Below are 26,660 nucleotides of genomic sequence, written 5' to 3' on the forward strand. Positions count from 1 at the left end.
TTAGCAGCTTCAGCTGTGTGCAATTAAAACTTCAGCATTAAATGTTAGAGAATAAAATAATGAGACACTTAAAAAATAATCTGTGCTTCAGTGGGCCATGCTCAGTAGGTTTCGTATTATCATTTACAAGATAAATATAGAATCTGTCCAAAAGCAATAGCTTGTGTCTTATATGCCAGTATCCTTTCAACAGACAATGGAAGAAATAGCTACTCAACTTTGGGGATTTTCCTGCATGTACGCACAATTCTGCTTCTTTAAGCATATCCATGACTTACAGTCTCGCAGCATTGATAACTTTCCTTTTGGCTTCAGTAACATAAAGATAAAAGTAAACTGGGTTTCAATTGAGATTTTTGCTTCCCAAGGATGGTCTGAAGTCTAATCTTTTATTAAAATAGCTATAGCTTTAAGTTGATGGTTAAGAACAGTTATCTTCAAGACATGGAACAAAATTTTAAAGAATATTTTTTATTCATAAGAGAATCTTAAATACTCCCAAGATTACTTTGAGCTATGAAAACATGACATGTGCAGAAAAAAAAAAAAAAAGAAACACAGTAAACATCATATATGTTTTACTGACCAAAAGAACTGTAGAGAAGTGCAAATTAAAACCAAAGATGTACAGAAATATCAAAATAAATTAGACTAAGTATTGGGAGAACACAGGTCAAAAGAGTAATGTGCTATACAGGAAAAATACACAGTGTTAAACTTAAAAGAAGCAAAGAACAATGAAAAATACATACTTTATTTTCTCTTATAACAACTAAAGTATTTTTTTTATTCCAGAAAAGCCAACATTACACATCTTCGTAGAAAAAAAAAATATATACTTGGGGAGGTCAAAGATTACTACAGTTTAAAACGATGAAATGTTACAGCTTGCACACCAAAATTAAAAATGAAATGAAATTAAAAAATGAAATGATTACCAAAGTAATGCAGGTCAAGGGATCAAAGGTGAAGGGTCACACATTATTAAAAAGAAATCCAAAAGGACGTCTGCAGCAAGATCTCTGCAAAACAAAGGAGCTTCAGTAAGTAAAACTAATACCTTTCACGAAATCAAATCAAAATTCTTGAAATTGACAAAACACAGTGCAGCCGCCCCAGCTCTGCGGGACCCACGGAGACGCCTGGCACACCAGGACCCTCCTGCCACCACAACCACGCTCACTGCGGGGATCAGCTCGTACTCTCAGCACATTTTGGCTCATAAAAATCTTTCCATTCAAGCACGTTCTCGGTCCTTTTGTTTCTATACAAAATGCATTTCCAGAGCTCCGGACAGAATGAGCACCACTGAGCCCTCGCGGAGCCCAAGCGCACGGGGAAGCGGCGCTGCTGCGGGCAGGGACACCAGCGTGTGAGAACATCTGCTTTAGGTAAGTGTCACACCTTCATTTTCAGTGAATAAACTCTCAAAACTGGAAATATTGTAATTATTGACACATACCTACACTGAGCCGCTAACATCAGAACGTATCGGTTTAACGCTACAATAAAAAAGTAATTCAAATGTGGTTACCAAGACAAAGGCCTCGCCCGCTAGAATTTCAATTACACAGAAGCTATAAAAAAATCTTCGTACCCATTTTCAAGCAAGATACAGTCAATTATCTTACCAAATTTATGCAGAGTGTGTAATATTTACATCAGATAGCTTTAAAAGACAGACACCCACCAAGGGCATTATATCCCTTCTCATTTCTGCATTCCTCTCCTGCCTGCCTCTCAAGACATTAAGCTTCAGGAATCTCTCATCTGAAGGAAAATAGCTTCATGTTTGAAACAAAGAAACAAACAAACCCCACAAAACTTTATCCTCATAAAGTAAAGAAGCCACCAATGATGGAAAATATCATATATTTTAAATAGCATATCTGAAGTTGAAGGGGATGCACTGATCTCCTTTGCCCACGCATTTTCCAGGAGACACATTGCATCTTTCTGCATCATTCTCTCTGTACGTGCATCTTCGTTAAGAACCTGCTGGATGGAGGAAGCAGCCAGTTCTATATTTTAATATCCCCTTCATTAGCTGTACCTAGCAAACCGTCCAGCTACAGCAACCTCCATGTTGGAGCTAAAACCCAGTCCTGTTAATTTCAGTGTTTCTCAGCTCCCGTTCTTTACAGTTAAAATAACCCAAAGCCTTTTCTCTTTCCCAATTAACAACTCATTTTTCTCTTGCCACAACACACCTCTGCACTGCCTGACCGCTGGATCAGAGAGATGGCACAGCCACTGGGGGAAGGCAGCCGATGGCACGCATCTGGGCGCGGAGCACTTCCCAGCAGCCTACGGCCGGGCGCCAAAAGAGGAGTAAAAATTTAATGTGTGGTAAAATGTTAATGAGGAGCACTGCTGAAAGCACGACGAGAAAGAAGCTAGACGTTTTCATGAACCGACAAGTCGGCCTTCCCCTTCTTATCTGGTCCGTGTGCCAAGGCTGGATCTTTTAACCACAATTTAAGCTGCAGATTCTTAAGACAACCTCATTTTAGAGTAATGTGAGTCAGGAACAAATCAACTTACAAATAATTTAACAACAAAGATCCAGGTTTTCAATGACTCAGCAGCTAATTAAATCCAGAAGGCATTAACACAAATTGTATTAACAGAAAGACCTCATATCTCAGAAATTCCTCAAAGGTCAGAAAAAAACAAAAGCCACGCCACGGTGGAAATGAAACCCCGAGAGCTGCGCGCAGCCAGGCGAGGACACCCAGCACCTCACCTGCGGGACAGCAGCTGGCTTGGGCTCCTAAAGGGATTTTGAAAGCTACTAGTACCCATAACAACAGGCTGAAAGAAACTACGAAGGTAACAGGTAGCGAGCATTTTCCTTGAAGTTTGTGCTAGAACAGGCTATTTTGCCCCCTTCCCTCTCTTCCTGATATCTTTTATGATGAACTTCTATGATGAAAAAGAAAAACGGAGACCCACTTTAAAAAAAATGAAGAAATTATTCAAGGGACAGAAAAGTAATAGCTTAGTTTGAAAACCCTCTTTTGTGAGGATGTCATTATGCCTTTTTAGTTTTGTGGAACTTGTGATTTATTCCTGCTAATTCGTTAACTGTTCACTACTAAAGGCTTACTGCAGACATCAGTAAATTAACCAGGGCCGTTTCCCCATCATCATTTCTTAGTTGTAAATACAAACTTTGGCGCCGAAGTATTTCAAGTAACTTCTTTTAAGCAGCAGCCAAACACCACCAGGTCGCCCACCACCCATGTCCCTTGGCATTAAACCCAAGGCAGACAAAGCACAGCAATGCCCGCAGCATTTTGCTAACTCAGCTGTGGTCTACCAGCCAGCAAATGCTTCCCTGCTCCTGTTTTCATGATCCTCAGCCATGGCTGTAAACAAATGGTGAGAGGCTGATTTCAAAGGAATGCGTGAAAGACTTTTTCTCAACTTCTCCCTTGCTGCAGGAGATTTTTTCTCCCTCTTCCCCCAGCTTTCTGCGGAAAACAAATTTTTTTCACTCGGTCCTTTTTCTTTAGTACTACCCTTGCATAAAATCTTCATTTGTACTCATTTTTCCTTCGTGTCTAGTTTTCCTTTTTCTCCTAGATTCCTTGATTCTTCTCTTCTTAGTGCATAAGTCACACTTGGAAGTACTGAACACGAGACTGAAAAGACAGGATTTCAATCACTTACAAAATGTAATAGCCTCAGTTTCCATTCATTTGACAAGTGAACCAATTCATCTGTGTTTATGTGTGCCAGTCCCCAGCAAAGAGACATTTAAATTGACTTTGTAAATTGACTTTGTTATAACACTTTCCTTGTAAGACGCAGTTCGAAGTACAACTCCCAGAACACACCAGTCAGTATTTCACCCAGTGCTGGGCCAGCCAGAGCCCCAACTGTGTGCTGCAGCAGTACCTACAGCCACCAGGTGTGTTCCTGGACACAAACACCTAAATAATAATTAAATTAACGCACTCTAAATCTCTTACACGTGAGGAATGGCTTGCTTACTACATAACCCCAACCCTTTGCTCCCACTATGCTGGGTTCTGGTTTCCTGATTGCATGTCTCAGAATAATCCCAGACCACAAAAGGGAAGAACCCCAACAGGAGACGCACGCTAGGAAATGCAGGTGAGGTTTATGCAATATCCCAACACCATCCCACATTCCCGGAGCGAGCACCCCGTGATATCACTATTTCTACTTGTGTTAAGCACAGCACAGACACGGGACTCAGAGCTCGCCCTGACAGGTCAGAAGAGATGCCTGAGCACGTACCTGGTGCTGCTAAGCTACGGCTGCCTACACAACACGCTTTTAGTGGAAGAACTTAAACTTGGCTGACACAGCGAAGCGACCACCTTTGGCACCAAAGCTCCTCTGAGCTCCTGCCATTTAACACCACGCAGTTGGCCGAGCAGCTGCTGCTCTCCTGATGCGACCATGAATCTCAGCAGCGCACTGCCCAGGCTCCTCGCATAAAGGCTAAGACAACACGAGAGCAGCACGTACAACGTGTTTAATTTGACAATTTGAAAGAAGGCGGCATTCAAAGGGAGGGAGAACCAAGGCATTCATTCAGCTGGTCACTGACTTCTTGAAGTATTTTAGTACAAGGTACTGCTGCCAAAAGCCATGCCCATTACAGGACTGTTACGCAGCACTCCTCAGTCATTGCAAATTAACGTGACATAAGAAACCAGCACGCACAACCTGGCTTTAGCAGGACAGAGCTCAGGGGACTTTGCAAACTACACCCGCCACCTATTCCTGAGGCAGAGCATGCAGCTCAAACGCTGATCCAGTCCCAGGACTTTGTTACCACTTATCTTTGAGCACGGGGTGTTTGCCCTGTGGGACATACAGGGTGCTCTACCCTCTGCTGTTTTTTTGCAGGATGTGCAAGATCTTCAAATGATCGATCAATCAGCTGATCCTTCCATGAACTCCCACAGCTGTATTACTAAACTCAGGAGGGGCTGAAAACCCCTACACCTGCTGGCTAGAGAAGCCTATAAGCCACGTGGCGATACAGACAGCAGCCACAAACACCTAACAGACCTGCTGAATCCAAATGCCACCCGTACAACGCAGAACAGCCCAAACCATCCGGGGTGGATGACAAGCCTGTGGTGCCACAGCTCCTCACAGAGATCTGTCCTTCGACCCAGAGCAAAACAAACCGAGGCTCCTGTACTACTCCTGCTGCTGGGAATCATCTCAGGGAAAAACAAAACCACGGAGAAACAAACAAAAACAAAACAAAAAAACACAACCCAGAACTCGATGTGCAAATTTAAATCCAGCCGTGACAACTAATCAGCTTTGCATTTGTATGAATTTCTAGTTGGGGACTCAAACAATTCTTTGCTTTTTTGAGATTTCTGTGCTGGATTCATCCTTTATAGGTCAGCTCCCACCATCAAAAGAATGATTATTTTTTCACTTTTATCTGGCAACAACGACGCCGAGCCCAAGCTTTTAAGAATGCCAGGCTGAGTGACAGACCAAAACCCTATAATGAGGAAACTCCTTACAGTGGAGAAAACAAACAGCTATACTTCACTGGTCAGTTTGCAATGTCTGGACAAAAGGCACTTTTGTTGCACGTTTTCTTTTTTATTTCACAGAAGCCGAGCTTATGTCATCAATCGCTTTGTGTTTCTGCCACTCTGCTTCCCGTAACCTCAAATATCTTGACCTAGTTGGCAAGTTTCAGCTGCCCTTCATAGCAGGGGAGATCTCAAACACTGACTGCCTATGGATTACATGAAATAGCAACAGCTGGGTACAGAAGGTGCCAAGTTAAATACAACTGATGTAAACAAAGCCTGTAACAGGACATTACCTTCATATTGAGCATCAAATTAATCACACAAAAGAGTCAAGGGACCTGTTATAAACGCAAAGAAAGCTTCCATTAATTCTTACAGCCTTATTAGATAAAAGATGATCCAAATCAGGAGGCTGAAAGCCACACAAAACCAGTTCTGACATTAGGCAGCACCCACGTAAAAAATTTACCTCCAGTACAATCGGGACGACAGTCCTAAGGAGGAGACAAAACAGCTTAGCTCTGATGCCTCGGCACATAAAGGCAAAGCGCTGTGTATTTGGTTACCTTCCTGATGCTTTTCTCTTTCTCCCAGCACCAGTTTTTCATCATCTCCAGGTGCTGTGAGCACAGGAGGGCTCAGCATCTTTCCCCCAGCTCAGCATGCTTTTTCAGCATGTCCCAGGAGGGACAGCCCCTGCTTCCCAGCCCTGCTGCTCTCCTTCCCTGCAGCTTCCACAAGTTTTACTGCCCTCATATTAAAGGGTTTATACCTAGCCTACCTTTATACATATATATATATATATTTTTTTTTTTGAATGAAGCTTAAGCAGACATGATTTTCCCCATAGCTCTAAAACAAAGTAATCTTAAAATGGTTTCAGGCTCCTTTGCCAACAGGGGACACCCTTAAAATAGTCTTTAAAAGGAGATCCCTTATGCCTGGAGGCCAGCTTCCAACGCTTTCTCTACAGCAAAAGGCAACACAACGGCAGACCCACCGACTGAAGCAGGTCTCGGTCTACACCGGGGCTCCAGGCTGCGCAGGGCCAAAATCGGACCTTGAAAACCTGAACCACCTGGAAGCCAGCTAGAACAGTATTTGGCCAAAGGCAGCACGTTGATCAAGAAGAACGTGATTTACGTAGTACAGACAAGTCATGCTGGTGTTTGAGAACGGGGAACTCGCAAGGACAGCATCTTCACTGGCATCCATAACCCAAGGAACCAAATCTGTTACTGGTGACTTTGCTCACGAAGACAGCGCCTGCAATCTCAGCTGTTGTACCCCTTTTTTATATCAGGTTGCAGGACTACACATCTTCTTCAGAGGAGTGTTTTTCAAGCATTGCAACAGCAACGCAAAAAAAATAAAAAGCAAAACCAGATGAATGGTCCAATACACTACAACTGTGTTCATATAAATCACTCTAGTTTTCACCTTCTAAACTCATTCTTCAATCAGCAAAATTACTCATCTGTCTTCAGCACTGTTCCTTCAGCCTCTCCAGGGCCCATCAGCAGCTGCTGATGTAGGACATGCCACACTCTGAACTTGTGATCCAAGGTCCACAATTTTCTTTTGATGCATGACCCACTTTTATCTGAAATTTAGTGAAACCAGATTAAAAAAAAAAAAAATCTGGTAAGCTCCCATGAAAAATAAATGAAAAGCAAAGTCCCTTCCATTTGAAAGAGTCACTTAAGGTTTGCTGGGAGGTTTCATTCTTTTCCCTAAGATCCGTTCTCATCTGTTTTGTCCATTCACGTAGCACATGAAACAGCGAAACCACTCCCTGGACAAACCAAGCCCACACAGCTGCATCTCCACGTCCAGCAGTAGGCAGACACTCACAGCAAAGCCTGTGTACGAACACGTGCTCACATGAATGTTCAAAACAAACCAATTGCTAGAGTATGTTAAAATTATGATTTTTTTTTTAATTTAGTTACCGATAAATGTAAAGAAGTTAATTCGTTCAATCAGACTGACCTGGAATAAAAAGAGGACAATACATTATCCAAAACAATACATTCTCATCCATTGGCTGTGCTTTACAGGATTCAGTTTGGTCCCAGGTCTCCAATACATTAACTGCTCAACACTGCAACCTCAGCCATTTTTTAAGACTCAGACGATTTCAACGTTGGCCCTAACATTCAACTAAAAGGAAGGAAAAAGTCAGATTTTCCCAAGAGGAAGACAAGGAATCTTTCTCTGCCAGAGCACAAAGCACATAACAGGTATTACTCGGCTTTTGTTAAATTCCTGGGAACGATAACCTTTCGGTTCTGCTCAATCACTGAGCCTGCACACAACGCTTGCTAATTATGTAAACATGACTGAGAAACTGCAAAAGCAACGCCAATAGCAGATTTCCTGCTTTGTACATTAGGCAAAGCACAGAATTTCATTAATTTCACAAAATAAACCCATAATGAAGTGCTTCTGTTAAACAAATTTCCATCTCTTTCACTGATCAGCCTGAAATCATAACCACACACGCAGTGAGAGAAACCGCCCCCACGCGCCGGGCTGCGTCGGGCAGGTACACACACAGCTTGTGCCCAATTCTGCTCTAATCAGCGTGGAAAAGCGTTTCCCTCCGATTTCACGTTCAGAGCTTTTTCTCCTTCAAATGAAGAGTTTTTTCTTACATTCCCGTGCCTGAGCCAACAGAGGGGCTGCACACTTGGCAGCAGGGTGAGCTCTACCAAAGCTGGCAGCGCGAGGATTTCCTCGGGTAGGGCCAGGCAGCGGCCGCCCTCTGCCAAGGGACGCGTGACCGCAGCCTGCAGGGCTTACGGATGCTCTGCCTGGTCCAGCACATAGCAAGCAGTTTGTCCTCAACCCGGTTTACTCCCGAAAGCTGAAGTGAACTCGTTTCAGCCGCCAGCCCAGCACAAAGCTCTCGGCTCCAAGCCCTGCCCAGCCCCAGACCTCCGGGGCAGAACGGGGAGCAGGGAAGTTGCTGCTAACAGCACTTGATACCATCACTGCAGGACGTTTATACTCCGTCATCACGTGGGCAGCAGAAGCAATTAGGCAAAATTAAATATTCTTGTTGCTCTTCAGAGATCACAGGGCTGATGCAGGCAGCGAAGGCGTTCCAGCTTGGTAAGTGCTGGCTGCCCCACAACTGCAGTGCTGGTTTCCAGCAGCCAGCCTGTTGTTTCAGGAAACCCGGCACTTCAGCAAAACGTATCTGAGTTAACTGGAGCTTACTGGGAAGCATTCAATAAAATAAACTGAAAAATTCTGCAGTCCTCACAAAGTCGTAACGAGCACGGTTGCTTTTTCAGGGTTTTGCCATCTTGGGAAAGCATCCCCAAGCGGTGCCGTCTCACAGAGGGGATGCCGGGACCCCTGCTCTACCGGGAGTGATGATGGAGCCTGCATGAAAACAGCCCTAAGCATTATTACAAAGTCTACATTCAAATATCAAACTTTGCATTCATTCTGGTGGAGGTAATCCAAGATTTTCTTCCTGTTCCAGTTACCCAGTATGCCTGCTCTCAAACCCATCAATTTGTAACCCGTTAAGCTCCTTCGGTCAGTAAGGTGGGAACTGCTATGCTCACGTCGTGAAGTGTTACAGCACATCATCCTGGCCAGGGCCACCCAAAAACAAATAGGGGTTTCTCATTTTCATATAGAAGTGTTAATTCTGAAATACACCTAAAAGCATTAACAAACAAATAAAAAATTGAAAAAGGGATCAACGAAGTCGTGAGGACAGAGCCAGAGAGGTAACTGGCTGCCTGGCCCCTGCTTCCTGGGGGCTTTAAGGGGAACTTGAGCTGCAGGTGACAGACAACGTTGTCACTTACACCTACTCTGTGCTAGCCCAACAGCTAGCCCAAATGCTCCAGACTCACTTCCCATATCAGCCTGGGTCCCTGATGACCCTCACGCAATTCTGCAAACCTTCCGAATCTTCTCTGCACTTTTGAGAAGAAAAAAAAAGATGAGAAATAACTCAATGTCAAGTGGAAAGGAAGAATGTCACCAGCTTGCAAGCAAAGCAGAAATGCAGGAGCAAATCAGAGACGTAAACGAGCATGCAACTGAAATTCACTAATGCAGCGCTGTACCTTGACTTTCCACAGCAACAAATAAAACTCTCTAGGTGAAAACTGGAATGCTGCTCTAAGAAGTTTAAACAAATGCATGCAAACATACAGCTGCAGTAAGCACTTCAGTGCAGCAGCACATAAAATGCCACGGTACAGTGGCTATACTCAGTCCCAAATTTACTCTTTTTTTTTTTTTTTTTTTTACAAGTTAAAGAACTCCTACACTAAATAACATCCAAAATGTTTTGCAATTACACTTAGTTGCATATTGTCAAGCAATAACTAAGCCTGAAATTTCTAAAAACTAAATTGGAAAAAAAAAAGTGTGAAATACCCCATCCGCAAAAATGGCATTTCTTGCTTGACCCTCAAAGAAAAGCCTGAGCACATTTAACAAGTATAACTATGTTTTTCTACCATGGCAAGTCTGGGGTTTTCCCTGCAGAGAACGTAAATATAGAACGTGGCCAGAAACAGAAGCTCTAAGTAATATTTTACATTTTGGATGTTTAACTTTTTCGTCTTTCTTTTACTGTGTCATTAAGTGTTTACAAGGATGATTAATGACTGCGGCTGCCAACTCCATTAATGAAAAGCATCTCTGCTCAGAACTGCAATCCGGTTTTTGGCAAGCGCTGTACAAAGACAAGGTTACATCAACACCCTTCAGCCCCTGCACCTATTTGTGTCACTGAAATAGCACAACAGTGTGGGAAGCTCCCAATTCCTAGATAATCTGATCGTTCTACATGAAGCAGCAGGATGAATTTCCTGCAGACAACATTTCTCGCTGCCTGAAGTGATTTCCAGTTAATGAGCCACTGACCTTTGCCTCCTCTGTTAGGGGACGGCTCGAGAGAAGAGTGACAGGGAGCACCAGGCAAAGGCAGGCACCCCAAAACCCCCTGGAGCACGGCTCCCACCTAGCCCTGCTCGAGGAGAACACACTCAGAGGATTGCCCCTGGGGGAGCCCAGGAACTAGAGCCAGCTGTAGGACACAAATACTGGAACAGGTCAGAACAAATGGCAGCTAAAACCCAAGAGCAGGGCACCCTCACAAACACCCGGCTCTGCTGAATTTTCTGGCAATTAACTAACTTGCCCTCATGTGAGAAACCATATGAAAATCCCCTTTCTCTCTTCCCCCAAAGCTAAACAAATAAAAGCGCACACGCTTTCACAGGCAACTCAAAAATGTAAATCTATAATTAAATGGCTTGGCTAGACTTAGGATTTTGTGTCACTGGGAAAAAAAAATGAATTGGAAGGAACACTTCCTTCTCTGTGAAATATAAAAACACCATAAACTTGATTTAAGGAGAGATGACATCTTGATATGGAAATATATTTCCATCAAACGTTTTAGTTAAAACTGCATAATCTGACTGAAAGCAAACATCTCAGTAACATGTTCTAGGCATTTTTAAATGCTCCGCTCCTGGCTGCTCACCACACTGTTTTGGTAAATGTGAAGTCAAGCACAAGGTATCCAGTTCTCAAAGAGTATTGCTTCTCCAGCCTCATTACCCAACCCACAGCAATGGATGACCGTTATCCTCAGTCTACAGATGAAAGTGATCCGAAACTTATTTGCCCGTGTTCCCATGGTGATGCCCTGGTAGACGAAAGAGCAAAGCCCAGCTGCTCCTTGACCTCTGCACTGAGCGTTTGCAGCATCTCATTTGCAGACAACAAAATCCTCAGCGGAGCCCTCCCGCCAGGTTACTGTGTAACACCCCCTTTAGATGGGCTCAGCCCGCTGGCTGAAAGCGTTTGCACTTTGCTTTAAGGGCACACAACTGTGTATAAAAGCCACAGGTAGGTTTCCTTGAAACATTTCCATACAAAGCAGCAAAAAAAGCATTGCTGCCAGGTGCCCCTGGGTGGGAGACGGGCACAGCCCCGGCCGCATCCCTTCTCACAGCCCCAGCACCCTGCCCCGCCGGGGGAAGCCCACAGCAGGACTGCCTCGTCCCAGCCCCAGCAAGGCAGGGCATCAACCTCCCGGCACCATCACATCCCTAAGGTACTCGAGGCACTGCCTGCTGGAGTTCAGCAGAACGCTCTCAGACACAGGGTTTAATTTTCAGGCAGTCCTGGGCACAGCCAGGAGCTGGAGTCAATGATCCTTGGGATCCTTGATTCCCTCCCACCCTGGGATAGTCTGTGATCCTACAGACCTGCCTGCTGGTGAGACGCCTTGCAAGCAGCACTGGTGGCTTTGAAGTTAACACAAGGATTCTTTAAGTACCGCTTTATAAAACATGCTTTTTCCTTCAATAAGTAATATCTTGTGCCTTCTCCAGCATATTCAGAACCCCTGCGTAGTCAGATTAGAAATACAATCCCTTAGGAACCAACTCTTAAATGTAGTCCAGCATTATTATTCAATTATACCCTAAGAAAAAATCAAGTTTTGTAGCACCGAACAGATTTAAGCTTCCAGGTAGGGGAGGGAACTTACTCTCTAAGCTAAGTTACCTCTTCCCCTATAAATAACCCAAGTTTTCCAGGAGTTTATCTAGGCGTAGGATTATGCTTTTTTGCTCTTCCCTAACACAGCCAAAAGTCTCTGTCCAGAATGCTGAATTCTCATCTGCCTCATCTGACACTTCCAGCCTTGCTACCCAGCAGAAATAGAGGCAAGGGATCTTAGACAGCTTGGACTGTTCTGCAACTTTACCTAGGACCACCACACACCTGAATTTATCTAAGTTTCATTTCACATCAATGAACGCAGGTGTGATGTGTGGGTTAACAGGAGATAAGCAAACTAATGCATTCAGAGTATTCCAGTAAAAAAACATCTGATTGTGTCTTCTGTCCTTAACCAGACTGCTCAAAAATTAGGCTAGTTAGGCTAATTATCCAGGGAACAGTGCTCTGCAAGAAAGAATAAGCACTGTTTGGGGTTTTTGTGGTTGTTTGGTGGTAGTGGTTTGTTGGTTGGTTGTTTTTATTTTTGAAGTCTTTATACATTTTCAATAGCAAGGTAACATTGTTTAATACTACCAAAATATCACATTTTAAACAATTTTGAAATGTGCCAATAAGATGATACAAAATTTGACTCAGACAAGTGACACACACGTGAGCAACAGACTCCTACTGTACATTAGTCAGCTTCCACTTTTGCCTTTAAGTCTAGTTTAAAGCTCATTTTTAACATTTAATATGATTTTATTATTTAAACAACAGGTTTCAGAACAACTGCATTTATATTCTGTAACTAACATGGCACGTACTCAAAAAAAAAAACAACAATATATAAGCAACAAGAAAATGTGTATGTTTAAGAGTAGCAGATTTAACTACCTCGTTAGTGTTCCAGCGGTGCCTCTCCTTCGGTAAACTTGAACATTTTGGTAGACATTCAAGCAGCTTCTTCGGTAAAAAGATTTTTACATGACTGCCATTGCTGTTCCCATGATCATCTAGAAAGAGGAGAATACACGTGATATATACAAAAGAGAAGAGGTGGTTTCTGTTAGCAGATCCCAGTTATAACACAACGTGGAAATCTAGCAGTTCACTTGTCAAATAGCAGGTAATGTGCCATTGCAAATACGAATACAGCCTTCTGTTGAAATTCCACCTTTATTTCAGAAATAAAAATACTGTTTAGTTCTGAACGGTTGTGAAGAGAATAGCTGTGATGGATTTGTGCACAAGCACGTGTGTGTGTGTGCTTACCTGTGACTATTCTAGCTTATTATTTCCCTCTGAGAGGCTTTTTTACAAGCAATAACAACAAAACATTATAGAAGCTGTGACCACAGCAGTATGACCTGCCGGGAAAGTCGTAAATGAAGTTCACACTATACAGGATTTGCAAGTAAATAACCATGGAGCTCTTGTACCCGCTATAATTTTGTCAAGCTGCAGCAGAAATGCAACTGGAGGTCTATTAGTTCATTTAAAACCCTATAACGCACGGTAGCTGTTTGAAAACAAGTTACTTTTCTTTCCATGACAGCTCAGAAAGTGAATGTAGTTCCTCCAAATGAGCGAGGCAGAAGGATGGAAATCTTCCTGCCTCACTACACTCAGGTGTCGCAATAGCAGTAACACCGAAGAACACAAAATCATTCTTTTTTGTTGCTAAAGATAGATGGAAGGTGCACTGATGTCCCTTAAAAATAAAGAGACCCCCAAAAAACCCAGAGCCCCAACAACAGCCTGGCAGAAGTCCCAGAAGCACAGGTCCCTGCTGAAAGGAGGAACAGCAGGACAAGACACCCAAGCCGTACAAGCTACTACACGAAGATTTTATCAGTTCTCCTTCTAAAGCTTCCCTCACTTTCCTTAACTGCTCTCACACTCCTTGCACACCACTGCCCAGAATCTCGTATGCGCAGCCTTCCTCAGCCAGGTTTCACCCTACAAAATTAACTCACAGTAATTTCACATTTGGAATATTAACTTTTCCCTCTAACGCATCTCATCATTTTATGCCATTGAGCAGATGCCAGTTTCATGATAAAACTCCTGTGTAATTATGTACAACATTGAAATCTGCTGTGACCTGTAGCAAACAGAAGCGAATCCGTGCCGCAATCACGTTAGAAAGCAGCCTAGGAACACGCACTAGTAGCTGCACACCCCTGGTATTTTTAAAGCTTGATTATAGTCCTGGATGTGTCAAGTTCAACAATATACATGCTGTTAAATCAACTACTCGTGCAAGCACAGCAGATGAGTTTACAAGATAAGCAGTGATGTGCAGGATAAACGTGAGCTGTTCTGTGATTTATGAGCACCGCACGTTCGGCGAGCTGCTGGAAGCGCACGGTGCCACGGTGTTAGCCCCACTGCCGGGGGTGTTCGGCAGCACGAGCAGGGTCACGCAGTGCTGGGCACGGCACCCAGGGACCTGCGGGGTACGAGCACAGCAGCTCACATAGGGCAGAGGACAGAAGCTGACCCCCCGAAGGTCGCACCTGTATTCAGGTCTGCCGTCCCACGGAGCCGGTACCTGCTTACCATTCCCTGTATTAATTTCATAGCGTTTTCATTTCTCATTCTAAATATTGCATTGCGCTACATTCGGTTCATTAAGGCAGCAAAGCATTTTGCATCGCACGTTATTGCTTTTATCAGTCAAATGACACCCCCAGTTGCATCTCATCAGCTTATTTTCCACGGGCACATTTTAATTGTCATTAAGTGCGTAACTTCCCCTTACCTCCGCATCAGGCGAGTCCTATATCATCCCTTCATTCTGCAGGGCTGGCAGACCCACAATTATTCAGCTCATTTTACTTTCTCCCACTGTCATCAGTCATTAGCATTAATAATCCAGAAAGTGCCTATGGACAGATCCCTCAGAAAGGTTTTGGTGTAAGTTACCAGAACTTGCTAACTTTAAACCCTCCAACTCGCACGGCAGCCCGTAGCTTTGTATCAGCGCAGCAATGGAAGGTGCTTTTCATCACCCTGTAACGTGACTTATCTTGTGTACGCTCCCCCTCTCTGCATTTAATTATGGCATTTCAAAAACAAAAAATACAGACCCAACACTGAAAACGACTGTCAGCATCCCTGATGTGAGAGGGTCCAACAACATGGGGGGGCTGCCATTCTGTGAGAGGGTTGTCCAGCTGCATGGTCAGAAACGCACAGAGTCACACAGCACGCAGAGAATGCTGAATTCCATCACCTCTGACACAGGTCTGGCCTGGAGAAGTGATGGCACTGACCAGCTGGCTACGAAGATTGAACGAGAAAGCGCATCACCCGAAATGATGCTCACACATGGGCTTCAGAAGTCAGTTGCCTTTCCATCCAGCGGAATCATTCGACAATCCTAAACCTGAGAATGGTCCTTCTGCACGTATCTACTACAGCTTTGTTTCTTGGACTTTGAATATAGAGCTGCACTGCTTGGCAGTGCTTCTGTTTCCAAATGGAGGAGAGTCTATGCAGATAAAATGGCAAAGCTTCGCACAAAAGACAAGGATTTTCTCCCAGCTGCACCCACTGGTGTTGGCAGATTTGGTCGCCCCTGGACCTCCACCCCACTGATTCAGCTTCCTTCCTCAGGAAGCGTTTGCCATCTACAGATCGCCAGCACTGACTTTTCAGGAGCTCAAATTCTTCCAAACATCACCTTGCTACTCTTGTTCCTCACAGACGCAACCATTTCAACTAAAACATGTCAATCTTCAGGGAGGTGGAGAAAAAAAAAAAGTAACCATCCTTGGGTTTGAAGCAAATCCAACATTTCTAGGCAGCCTGATGCAGCCTGATGTAGCCACCCATCACCCATCCACCACGTAGCCTTAGGATGAAGTTGCAGGAACGGGAACCAACCCTACTCACATCTGAATTACAGAGCAACCACCAGATCCCAGAGGGAACAGCGCACATTTACTTAGGGCTCAAATTTCCTCTGTAGTTAAAAAAAAAAAAAAAAAAAAAAAAAAGGAATTTGCAATTTCACAATGCTTATTTGATTCTCCTGTGGAAATGCAAGCCAGATCTGTACTTGAACTTGCACCTTTGTATGATTTTTGCTATGGATGTGACTTATGACATTGTGATCTGCAAACCCACCCAGTGTCAATAAAAAGTGCTTTGGCAAGCAAAGCTGCGCTTGCACAAGAAGGATTTGCCAGTAAAGCTCTATCGACGGGATTGTTTTTTTTTTTTTTTTTTTTTTAGTGTAAAGCTGGCCACAGCTCAAAAATGCCTCCCAAGGCATGCACAGCTAATTTGGAAAATTACAATAAGGAAGCTCTGTAGGCTGCCTTATTTCATGTAATGTATCTCATCGTAATTCAGTATGAAAACCCGAAATTTGAGTTCCATTAGCAGTCTTCGGGATTACTCATTAGTGAGACAAAAATCATGTGAAATTAAGAAAGTACAACTATTATAAAGTTCATAGAAAGTTCCATATTAATTATACCACATAAACCCTTCGTAATTTTATGGGTTTGTTCATGCTCCTTGCACTTTATCCTCCCAGGGGATGCAACATGGGCCATAAAACTTTAAAGCTCACAACAGCAAATCACAGCGAGCCTCTGTTCTACCCCTGTTCTCCAAACACCCCCTCCCCCCTTTTTTTTAACTGGTTCTTAAATTTTCTGTGATCCAGAAGGTGAATTTAGTTCTCTAAACCATTTAAGCACCACGGTTTATCAATATAACGTATAATTGGGGAATACAGAAATGTCTGAATGGGTGTTGATCAAATGCTGATTCGCAGACAGTTCTATTCGGGATATAAATATAAAGAATAAGCTCATAAAATCGCAAACACAAGTTTTATAAACTCACTTTTATGAAGTAATAACTTCAGTGTTAGCCATTTGCTAGACTACCTCACAGAAGAGGTAAAAGGCACCTGTGTGTTCCCAACAGGTGTTTTTGTGTAAAACACCCAGTTAACACTCCGCTGTCAGCATTAGCTACATGAATGGCATGGGAGGCCGTCAAGATAACAAGAATAATAAGAGTATGGGTGGGAATTATCCCATTTAGCTCCTTAGAGCTTCTTAAGCAGCAGAACCAGGTAAGTTGTGTTCAGAAGTGGTACCCACACAAGCCCAGGAAGCACAGGCTACTTGCAGCACCCAGCCCTCGACAAAAGGCAGTACGAACCCGTGCAGCTCCTCCTCATGAGGGCAATAATGAATGTGAGGCTTATTTAATAAAGTTCAGACGCGACTGTACCGAGGCCTGAAGCCAGGTGTGAACTCCACCGTCCTTCCTCCCAAGCTGCGTTTCTCATCCCAGTGCCTTTTCTGAAGCTCTTCCCCTTTGTGGAAAGCAAAACAAGCAAAACCCCAAAACCACTGCTCTTCCAACAGCTTTTGAGTTTCCACTCACTTTTCAAAAGATGATATGAGAAGAAAAAGACAAGAATAAGAGTTAAAACATCTGTATTTGTTCAAAAGAAATTCATGTAACTATTGTTAATGTAACTCCCCCACCACGCTGCCCCCACTGAGGTCTTGGAGGAGGCCTGGGGCCAAGGGTAGGGCTGCAGGAAAGGCAGACCCAGTGACACAGGAGCCAGAGGAGGGGACACAACAACAGCACGTGCCCAGCTCCAACTGCTTCCTGCGGGGAAACTGGGCACAAGGGAAAGCAGAAGGGGTTAGGAAGAAATACCGCGAACGGCAGAGCACCGAGGCCCAACAATGAAATCGTTTTTCTCTGGTAAGTTATTGGATCTAACCTAGCTCCTTGGAATATTTTTGATAAATCCTTTGATGCCATGACAAGCTCCATGAACCATTCTCAAACCGTCAGCAATGCAATTACAGCTAAAAACCCGCTGCTGCACGTTGCAGCCCTGGTTGTCCCCACAACAACGCACGCTCTGGCGGTCATTTTATCCTTTCCACGTAGCAAAGTTCCTCGACGTGTTAGAGCTGAATTCAATTTACACAACATTGTTCTACAGAACTGAACCACCAGGCACAGCCACCTCTATTCCACAAACTCCAACTTTTTGCCTCCCATGGCAGCCACGTGGGCAGGGGGCAAATCCCCCTGCTAAACATCCGAGACAAAGGAGATTTTGGTTAAACCCAGAAGGCACGGACCTACCTTTATTTTGAAAACAAACTTTAGGAGAATGGTGCAGCTACTTAATTTTTTTCCCTGCATTTCAGGAAGATGTTTATGCATGGCTTTCAGAGTGTTGCTTTTAAACATGACAAGTACAACAGAACAAACAGACCAACACTTGCTGGAGCCAACAACTCGTTTGTTTCAGACCTGTCATCGATTCCTTCGTTCCTTGGTTTTCACTAAGATTACATCAGATTTGACTGCAACAGAACGATGAAGAAATGGGTATTTTTAATCAAGCCTAGCAAAAACAAACGGCCAATTTTTCAATTTTTAGTTTTTAATGCTACAAACTTTCTGAACGTTACCACAAATTTTCCATGAGTCCCCAGTTATTGGCTACAGTTAGTGAAATTAATTACTTTTGCTGTAGCAAACTTACTACGCTGACTTCTACAGACAAGGCAGTAAAGGAGAGATGGTAAAGTTGCAAAAAAAAATTGCAAACCTCTCCAACTTCAGTCAGCTATAACACTGCATCAGAGCCGGCTTCTGGTCCCACAGTAATTAACATTTTGTCATTTATCCTTTTCAAATTTTGCAATTCTATTTCTATAAAAACCCATCTGTGACTCCACTTTCACAGCGCTACTCTGACTCTACGCGCCATGGCAGCACCATTCATGCATTTTTTTTTAATTATTTATTTTAGCTATGAACAGTTTCAGTCTCCGGAGAGCTGGCAGGAGAAAACCAAACCCCTTTGGTCCGACAGTGTGACAAGAGCAGGAGGACGCCGAGCTCTCCACGGCCAGCAGTGACAGCAGCACCCCAGTGCTGCCACTTTGCTCCTGCTCACCGAGGGCAGGGACCACTCCTCTGTGCTCCCCGGGGAAGTGGGATCCTTCAGCATTGCCCCAAAAGGAGGGGTTAACAGAGAACCAGCACCTGTAACAGCACCTCGAGGCGTTCCTGCCTTTTAACCCCACCAGGATTTAGAACAGGTTACACACAGCACAGGGCCAACGGGGCTCAGCAAGCTGCAGAGGATGAAAATGAGACAAAGCAAGGGGGAAAAAAGTGGAAACAAAAGTCTCAGCAAGGCGTGGAAGAGGGAAGCCAGGAACCACTGAAGGCACAAGAAGCTACTGGAAGCACTGTGCTTTCATTAACGAGGCACTGCCTTCCACCACGCACTCCACTAGCCTCATTTCACTCCGTGGAAGTTTTTTTTCCCTGCAGATATATTTGGTTTATTGAAGCAGAGACAGAAGGGACACTAAAAAAGGAAGGTCACATTCCAGTTCCCTTTCTGAAGGCTGCCTGGGCAGAGAATTGGGATAGCTCTTCCCCTTCCTTCATCTCCTCCTTCAGCAACGCGCAGCCTCCCGAGCAGCTCTTGAAAAGACTGCGTGTTTGAGGAGAAGCTCTTAAAAATATCAGTGAAGTTAGCGCCCGGTCTTGGCGAGTTCTGAAAACATTTGATTTAACCTTACTTTTACACAGTACTTTCACTGTTTCCTGATACAGCGAATTAATTCTCAGTTACAACACCTGTAAGAAACCTTCCCACGGCAGCAGTTAAAAAACACCACACAAATAACCCCCCCCCAAAAAAATAACTTGGGGTAAAAATGTTTGGGAAAAACATTAAAAATGAGAGCTGTAGGCTAGGATTAAAGAACAGCTTTACACGAGACCCGCACTTTACATCAAAAATCTTGCACATAGAACTGTTATCAACACCAGCATTACTTAAAATAAAAAATAAAAAATAAATAAAAAAGACCTCAAACAGACACCCAGCTCCTGCTGCTTCAAAAAAGGAAGGAGCTTTTTGAAACCACGCTGCCGGTTCCCAGACCCTCTGCCTCTGTCTGGGTTTATAACTTCAGTAAGAGGCCCTTGACAACAGAAATGCTGGGAAATTTGAACTGCTGAAATTCGGCACAAATTCTGAGGTAAAAGAGACACTAACCTGAGTCAAACTCTGCTTCTTCACCCTGAGTCAAAGCTGACCGAGACAGACAGCAGCACGGCCAGCGAGGCACAAACTCCACAATCCATCATGGTTATGGTGAGCCAAGACTCGTTTAAGGAAAACGTTATGCAATGCTTCCACAGAGGGAAGCAAATAATTGCTGTCTGACAACAAAACTGCGAAGGCTTTGTTTCCAAAAGGTACGTTTCCCAAAGAGTTAAGTGCTCAATAATATCTGAAGCTTAATTCCTCATTGTTCCTATCAATAAGGAAACCTGACCAGCTGCCAGAATCCCCATTTACTCCCCCCACAGGTTTCTGGAGGTGGGAACTTCCCCAGGCAAGCTACAGCAAAATGGCAGCCCCAGCTAATTGCACAGCTCGCGCCCCAAAACCTCGTGCTCTGCTGCTGACAAATGAATAAATAACAAGAGGGACACGACCCAAACTTCCACAGGAAAATGGATGTTCAATGCTATAATCCTGAGCGCGGTGCCAATCCCAGGTAGAGAGTGGAGCGATAATTACCCGTGGCTGACCACGGAAGCAAAATTCTGCACAAGGGCAGGACGCTCACCCGCAGCAGCGCTGCCTTCCTCCTCCCCAACGAGGAGGCCAGGGAAGAGCCCTGGTTTAACACCCGCTGGCAGGCAGATCCAAGTAAGTGATGGACCAGAGGCAGCCAGAGGGCAGGATTTTGCACAGAAGCGCTAATACCCGAGAGATATACCCCGAGAGATTGCTCCCCAGCAAACACCAGGCAAAAATGCCAGAGCACCGGAGAAACTGGCGATTTACAGCCTGTGCCTCCAGTATCCCGGCCAAAACGCTGCCAGCACTGACCCAGCGCCCGTTCTGCTTCATCCGTGACGTGCACAGGCACTCGAGCACATCCGAACTCAAATCATCCCGGGACCATCGCAGGCATTTCTGTGGAAACACCTTTTTGGTTCTTCCAGCTCATACAGGAATCACTGGGAGAAATTCCACCCAACGACTTACCCGGTTATTGACCCAGCCGGAATTAACGGGAGATTCAACAATCGCCTACAGACTGAGCGGGCGTAACAAAGGGAAGGGGCAGCTCCCCAGCCAGATGCACCATTTGAGCACGTGGGCACTATTCTATTTTATCTTGAAGTTAATAGTTTCAGATACCAGTTGATTAGAATAAACATACATTTTTAAAGAAGGTTCTCTCTCCCTCTGTGTTCTCCTCAATTTGACCTTTTTCTCCCCCCGTCCCTTTCTGGAGAGAACCACTTGCCCTGAGCCCAGAGCCCGTCCCAGCCGCCGAGATGGCCTCTCCCAGGCTCAGTTCGGGTTCCCATTTAGGTTCAGAGACACAAAACACAACGAGAGCTGCAGAAGCCACAAAACCACTGCCGCAAGGAGCCCGAGGAGCTTTCAGTCCCTGGGGCCGATGCTGGCCTGCACAAGGAGACCAAAGCAGGAACCCATCTGAGCCCCCCAGGACGTGCAGATCCCTCCTGCGTTAGGCACAGAGGTCACAGTGTCACCGGGAACTCGCACCCACAGAGGTTTCTCGGCTGCCAGCCCTACACCAGAGTTGCTGACTGGAGCGTGACAGGAAACTCAGAGCCCGACAGGCTCTGCAGAACAGCCTGTCGCAGCCCACAAGGCTCCTTCTCACTGTGCCACGCTGGCCGGAGAGGAACAGATTGCTCCCCAAACAAAAGCAGGGTTATTCTATACAACTAACCTGCTAGCTTTTTGTTTATAATGTTAAAAAAATAAAATAAAATAAAGCAAATGACATCCTCCGCTCAAGCATCAGTATTACTGCTGAAGCACTTGCCTTGTCCCACGCTTTAGCACCATTCCCACTTAATGTTCTGGCAGTTTAAGCCCAGGGGATGAACGGCTCGTGGCCCGACACACCTCGGAACGGGGTCACCCCGGGGAGCTGATTGTGCACGGCTCCTCGCTCCCGTGTCCTACACAGGTCCAAAGAAGGACCCAGCTGCCAGGGAGCTCAGGCAAACACCCGGCCGCAGCAGCAGCCTGGGCAAATTTAAATGCTGCTCGCAAGGGTCCCTCTGCCAGGAGCTCGCACACAGCGCTGCGTTGGAGGAGCAAATCAGGTCCCAACGGTTCAAGAAACAAAAAAAACTTCAGCAGAGTACCAAAAATTAATTATCCATAAGGAACGCGATAAAAGCTGCATTAAATAACAAGTGTAAAGGTCAAATTACCTTTCACGTCAAGGAGTGCTCATCTGCACGACTCTAAAGCCACGGCTTCATCTGCATACAACTGAACATACACAGGCTGGGCTTTACATAGCAAAAGTCAGGTGGCATTAGCACAGAAAGCCCAAAATGAAAAGAAAAAAAAGCAAACCTGGGTGTGCTTTTGGTGACAACTACAATCTCACAGTTTTATCTATGAAGTTCAGACAGAAACTAATCCGTTTCTCATTTACACCAGCTCTATCCAGTTGGCATTTTACTACTTCAGCGGAGTTAATCATTTTCTTCAACGTAAATGAGGAAAGAATGAAGCCCAGGGTTCTCCAGAGCACAGGAAAGACAGAACTCATGAATTTGGAAGCACCAAGAAGATTAATAAAAGATGCAGCTGACAACACGCTCAGAACCACCACCACTATTTAAAATCCGTATTTCTGTGGAGCGCTGAAGTTTCAGGGTGCTGGACAGAGGACAGGCAGAACCCAAACCCAAGGCGGTCATGGCATGCGATCCACAGCTCCTCCATTAGAAGGAGCAGACCAAAAAAGGAAATCCCAAAAATACTTGGAGCGAAAAATTCATAGAAAGAGGCGGAGCCACAGCTCCTATCCTGAGCAGGGGATTCCTGGTCAGAGGCGCAGACGGGTTACAGGCAGGCGAATTAACGCTTGCTGCACCGCCTGACAGAGCTGCCCCGCGATGGCCACGGCCAGCGCAGTCCCCGCGGTACCGGCACGGCGGCAGCAGCCTGGTGGGCACCGGGGCTGCGGGGGGGACGGGGACCCAGCACCGTGCACCGGAAAACGGGGCAGCACCGGGACCCCCCCCAGGGCAGCGGCAGGAGGCCTGCGGGTGCCAGAGAGACCCAAAAAAAATCAAAAAAAATAAAATAAGAAAAGGGGGGTGGAGGAGGCGCAGCCCCGGGGGAGCGGCCCCGCTGGCGCCCCCCGAACCCCCGGGGCCCGGCACCCCCCGTGCTCCCCGCCGGGCCCCGCCGCCTGCCCGGGCACTGGCGGAGCAGCGCTACCCCCTCGCGGGCGGCAGCGCCGGCCCCGGCCCCGCTCCGCTGGGCGCCGCCGCCAACTTTCGGCCCGAGTTGGGCGCTGCGCCTCCCGCGGCGGCTCGGGGCAGCCCCACCGGGCCGGGGCAGGGCCGAGCCGGGGCCTGCGGGGCCGCCGCTCGGGGGCCGAGCCCGGCCCGGCTGTGCCCGGCCGCGGAGGCCCCGAGCGCGGCGGAGGCGCCCGGCTCGTGACCGGCGCGCGCCCGCGGGGCACGTGCGCGACCGGTGCGGGGGGGGGGGGGGGGGGAAGCGGCGGGCACGGCGCGCACCGGAGGCGGCGCGGCCAGGCCCGGCCCGGCCCGGCGCGGCGTGACCCCGAGCGGCGGCGGCCCGGAGCGCCGCGCCCCTCACCGCCCGCCCCGTGCCGCGGCAGCCTCCATGTTGGCGGCGGCGGGCACGTGCCGGCGGGCGGCGGGAGGCGTGCCCGGCCCGGCCCGGCCCGGCCCGGCTCGGCTCGGCCCGGTCGCCACGCGGCCTGCCCGGCCCGGCCCGGCCCGGCTCCACCGCACATGGCCGCCCGCCCGCCGCCGCCGCCCGGCCCCGCGGGGGCGCCCGCCGCCGGCCCAGCCGCGGCTGGAAGGGGGGGGGGCGGCGCGGGAGGCCCGGCGGCGGGGCGGGCCGGGCCGGGCCGGGCCGGGCCGCGCGGCGGGCGGGCGGGGAGGGGGGGGGGGGCGGCCCGGCGGCGCTCTCACCTTCCGGCTTGTTCTCGGCAGCCATTTCCCCTCCGCGCGCCACATCCTCCTCCGCCTCCTCGCCGCCGGGACCCAGGCGCGCGCCGCCTCCTCCCGCCGCCGCCGCCGCCGCCGCCGCCGGGCCGGGCCCCCCGCGCGCACGGCGCCCAGCCCGCGCCGCCCATTGGGGGAGCCGGAGCGCTGACAGCCGCGCCGGCCAATGGCGGCGCGCGGGGGGCGGGCGGGAGGAGGGGCCGGGCGAGAGCGACGGCGCGGGCCGCCAATGGGCGCGCGGCAGCGCCTCAGTGACACGCGCCGCAGCCACTCGCCGGCCGCGCCGGCGGAACGAGGGGGGCGGGGCGCGACGCTTGACTGACGGCCGCGGCGGCCAGTCAGCGAGCGGCCTCGCACGAGCGACGGGCGCCGCAGCCAACCGCGGAGCGCGGAGACCGGGGCCCGGCGGCTGACGCGCGGCCCCGCCGGCGCCGGCGGCCAACGAGGAGCGGCCGCCGGCGGAGTGGCGTGGCGCGGGGCCAATGGGGCGCGAGCCGGGCGGAGGAGGGTCCCGCAGCCCCGGCGCCGCCCATTGGCTGCGGGCGGCCCCGGGGGCGCCGCCCCCCGCGCCCCGCAACCCTAAACAAAGGCGCGGATTGGCGCGGCGGGAGGCGGCTCCGCCAATCCCCGCCCGGCCCCGCCCCACCCCGCCCGCGGGAGGCGCCCCCGAGCCCGGCCGGGGGCCGCGGCCCCGCCCCGGGACGGCACCGGGCGGGTGGGGGGGGGGGGGGAGGGGGGCGAAGCAGAGAGAGCGGGGATCAGCGCCTGGGTGACCCTGCACGGGAAGGGCCAGGCCCGTGCAGGAAAGAACCAGTGTAAAAAAAAAAAAGCTAAAAAAGCTGAGAATGGGACGGCACCGAGCTCCTGCTGTAAGGAGCCTCCAAGAAGCAAATTGCTCTGTGCTCTCAGAAATGGGAAGCGCTTCGGCACAGCGCTGTGTCGGTATTGCCTGGCTGAGTTTCCTCTCCATCTCCGCCAGCGCTGGAGGAGCACTGGCACTGCTGCCTCCTGAAGCAGAGCGCGGTGTAACTGGACCACATCTAATGCCTGCACAATGCAAATGAAGATTGAAACGGCTGCTTCCTTTGATGTGACTGAACGCTCAGAAGGGATATTTTCCCCTTAGATTCTCACGAGAGCGGAACTTGTTTAAGAAGACCTGTTGGCTTTCTGTGTTCGTCAAGGACTGAAGCCGTTCCTGAGCTAAGGCAGAAGATGTGCGGTAGGACGGGTCTCCTCTAAGACAGAAGAAAGGAAAATTCCTTTTTCATATTTTCAGCAACTGTTAATCCCATGGAGCGTGAAAGGCACATTGATACAAGGGCTGTGGAATGGCAGGCTGGCTCCTGACAGCCCGGTATGCTTTGTACCAGAACTGCACACAAATATTAATGCGCTGATAGGATCAGCTAAAGTAATTGTTTCAATGTTCGAGATATCCTGGCAGGATACAGTTGCCAGGTTGGCAAAGAGCTATCATGGTCTTGAGTTCTAGGCAATGTCTCTCTCCTTGGATATTCTTCTGAGGTGTTCCACACGCTCGGCAGAGATGGGAGGCAGTTACACAGTTGGTGCTCCTCACAGTGCGCATTATGGCAAAAAAAGGAACATTGGAGTAAAGGAGATGCCCCTCTACAGCTCAGAGAGCTTCCTGATGCAAGTATCAGATGTTTAGGTGACATCTGCTGAAGACTGAGGGCTATCCCACCTGAACTCACCCCCAGCTGTAAGCCAATCTCACAAGATACAGCCGTGCCTTGGTAGATTCCATCAGGTGTCCCTGTGTGTAACACACACAGCACGCTGCTGCTTTGACCTATAAACAAGATTGAGGTTTTTAAACTGGCCACATGCTATCAAGGAGATACCTCTGCTTCAAACAAAAACGTTTGATAAGCAAAACCAGAGATAGCATTCTACCTAAATGGAATACCAATTTGAAAGGACTGCCCAGAAGACCTTGCTGTGGTAGCAGTGATGAATCCTGCTCCGCTGGTACAGCGATCTGCTTCCCGAGGATGAAAGCTGCTCATGCAGCCCGGTTATATGTGGGGACCTAAGCAAGAGCCTAAGGAGCAGTTTCAGCACACGTTTATTTCTGGCAGGTCCCAGCACGCGATGCCGAGTAGTTCCTGGCCTACTCCGGCACCTGCACGGTGCTCCACACGGAGCAGCAGGTGCCAACGTCTACCCCCCGTGGGGAGACCTGACTGGCCGTCCTTTCCAGAGAGAGATGGGCGACTCCGTGAGCCAAGCAGCACAGCCCACAGCACGTCCAGCCTGCTAATCCTGCCCAGCTTATCTCCAGGCACGTCCAGTCTCCTGCCCGAGATTAACATCAGACTGGTACTGGGAAGGGGCACGAGCTTCCCCTTGGATATTCAGGCAAGATGACATAATGAAAAGGAGTTGAGAGAGAAGTCGAGCTAATACACGTCATAATTAACAAGATTCTCACTTTGGTACCAAACACAACAATGAAGGGCAGCGACTCAGGCGCTGCCTTGCAGATGCCAGTGCTTGTGGCTGAAG

General features: G+C 47.8%; 1 protein-coding gene across 5 annotated transcripts in view; it reads right to left on the reverse strand.

Moving 5' to 3' along the window:
* CAMTA1 (calmodulin binding transcription activator 1) overlaps positions 1-26,660 on the reverse strand; it is a 333,202-nt gene that overhangs the window by 293,253 nt on the left and 13,289 nt on the right. For 4 of the 5 annotated variants that reach the window (XM_032201387.1, XM_032201386.1, XM_032201385.1 and 1 more), the window contains exon 3: positions 12,939-13,057. In XM_032201387.1, coding sequence (XP_032057278.1) covers positions 12,939-13,057 — 119 coding nt within the window. Of the gene's footprint in view, positions 1-12,938; positions 13,058-24,095; positions 24,176-26,660 lie in introns of those variants that run through there. The other variant, XM_032201388.1, reaches the window with a different exon arrangement.

Source organism: Aythya fuligula, chromosome 21 (assembly GCF_009819795.1).
Source record: "Aythya fuligula isolate bAytFul2 chromosome 21, bAytFul2.pri, whole genome shotgun sequence".
Classification (NCBI taxonomy): domain Eukaryota; kingdom Metazoa; phylum Chordata; class Aves; order Anseriformes; family Anatidae; genus Aythya; species Aythya fuligula.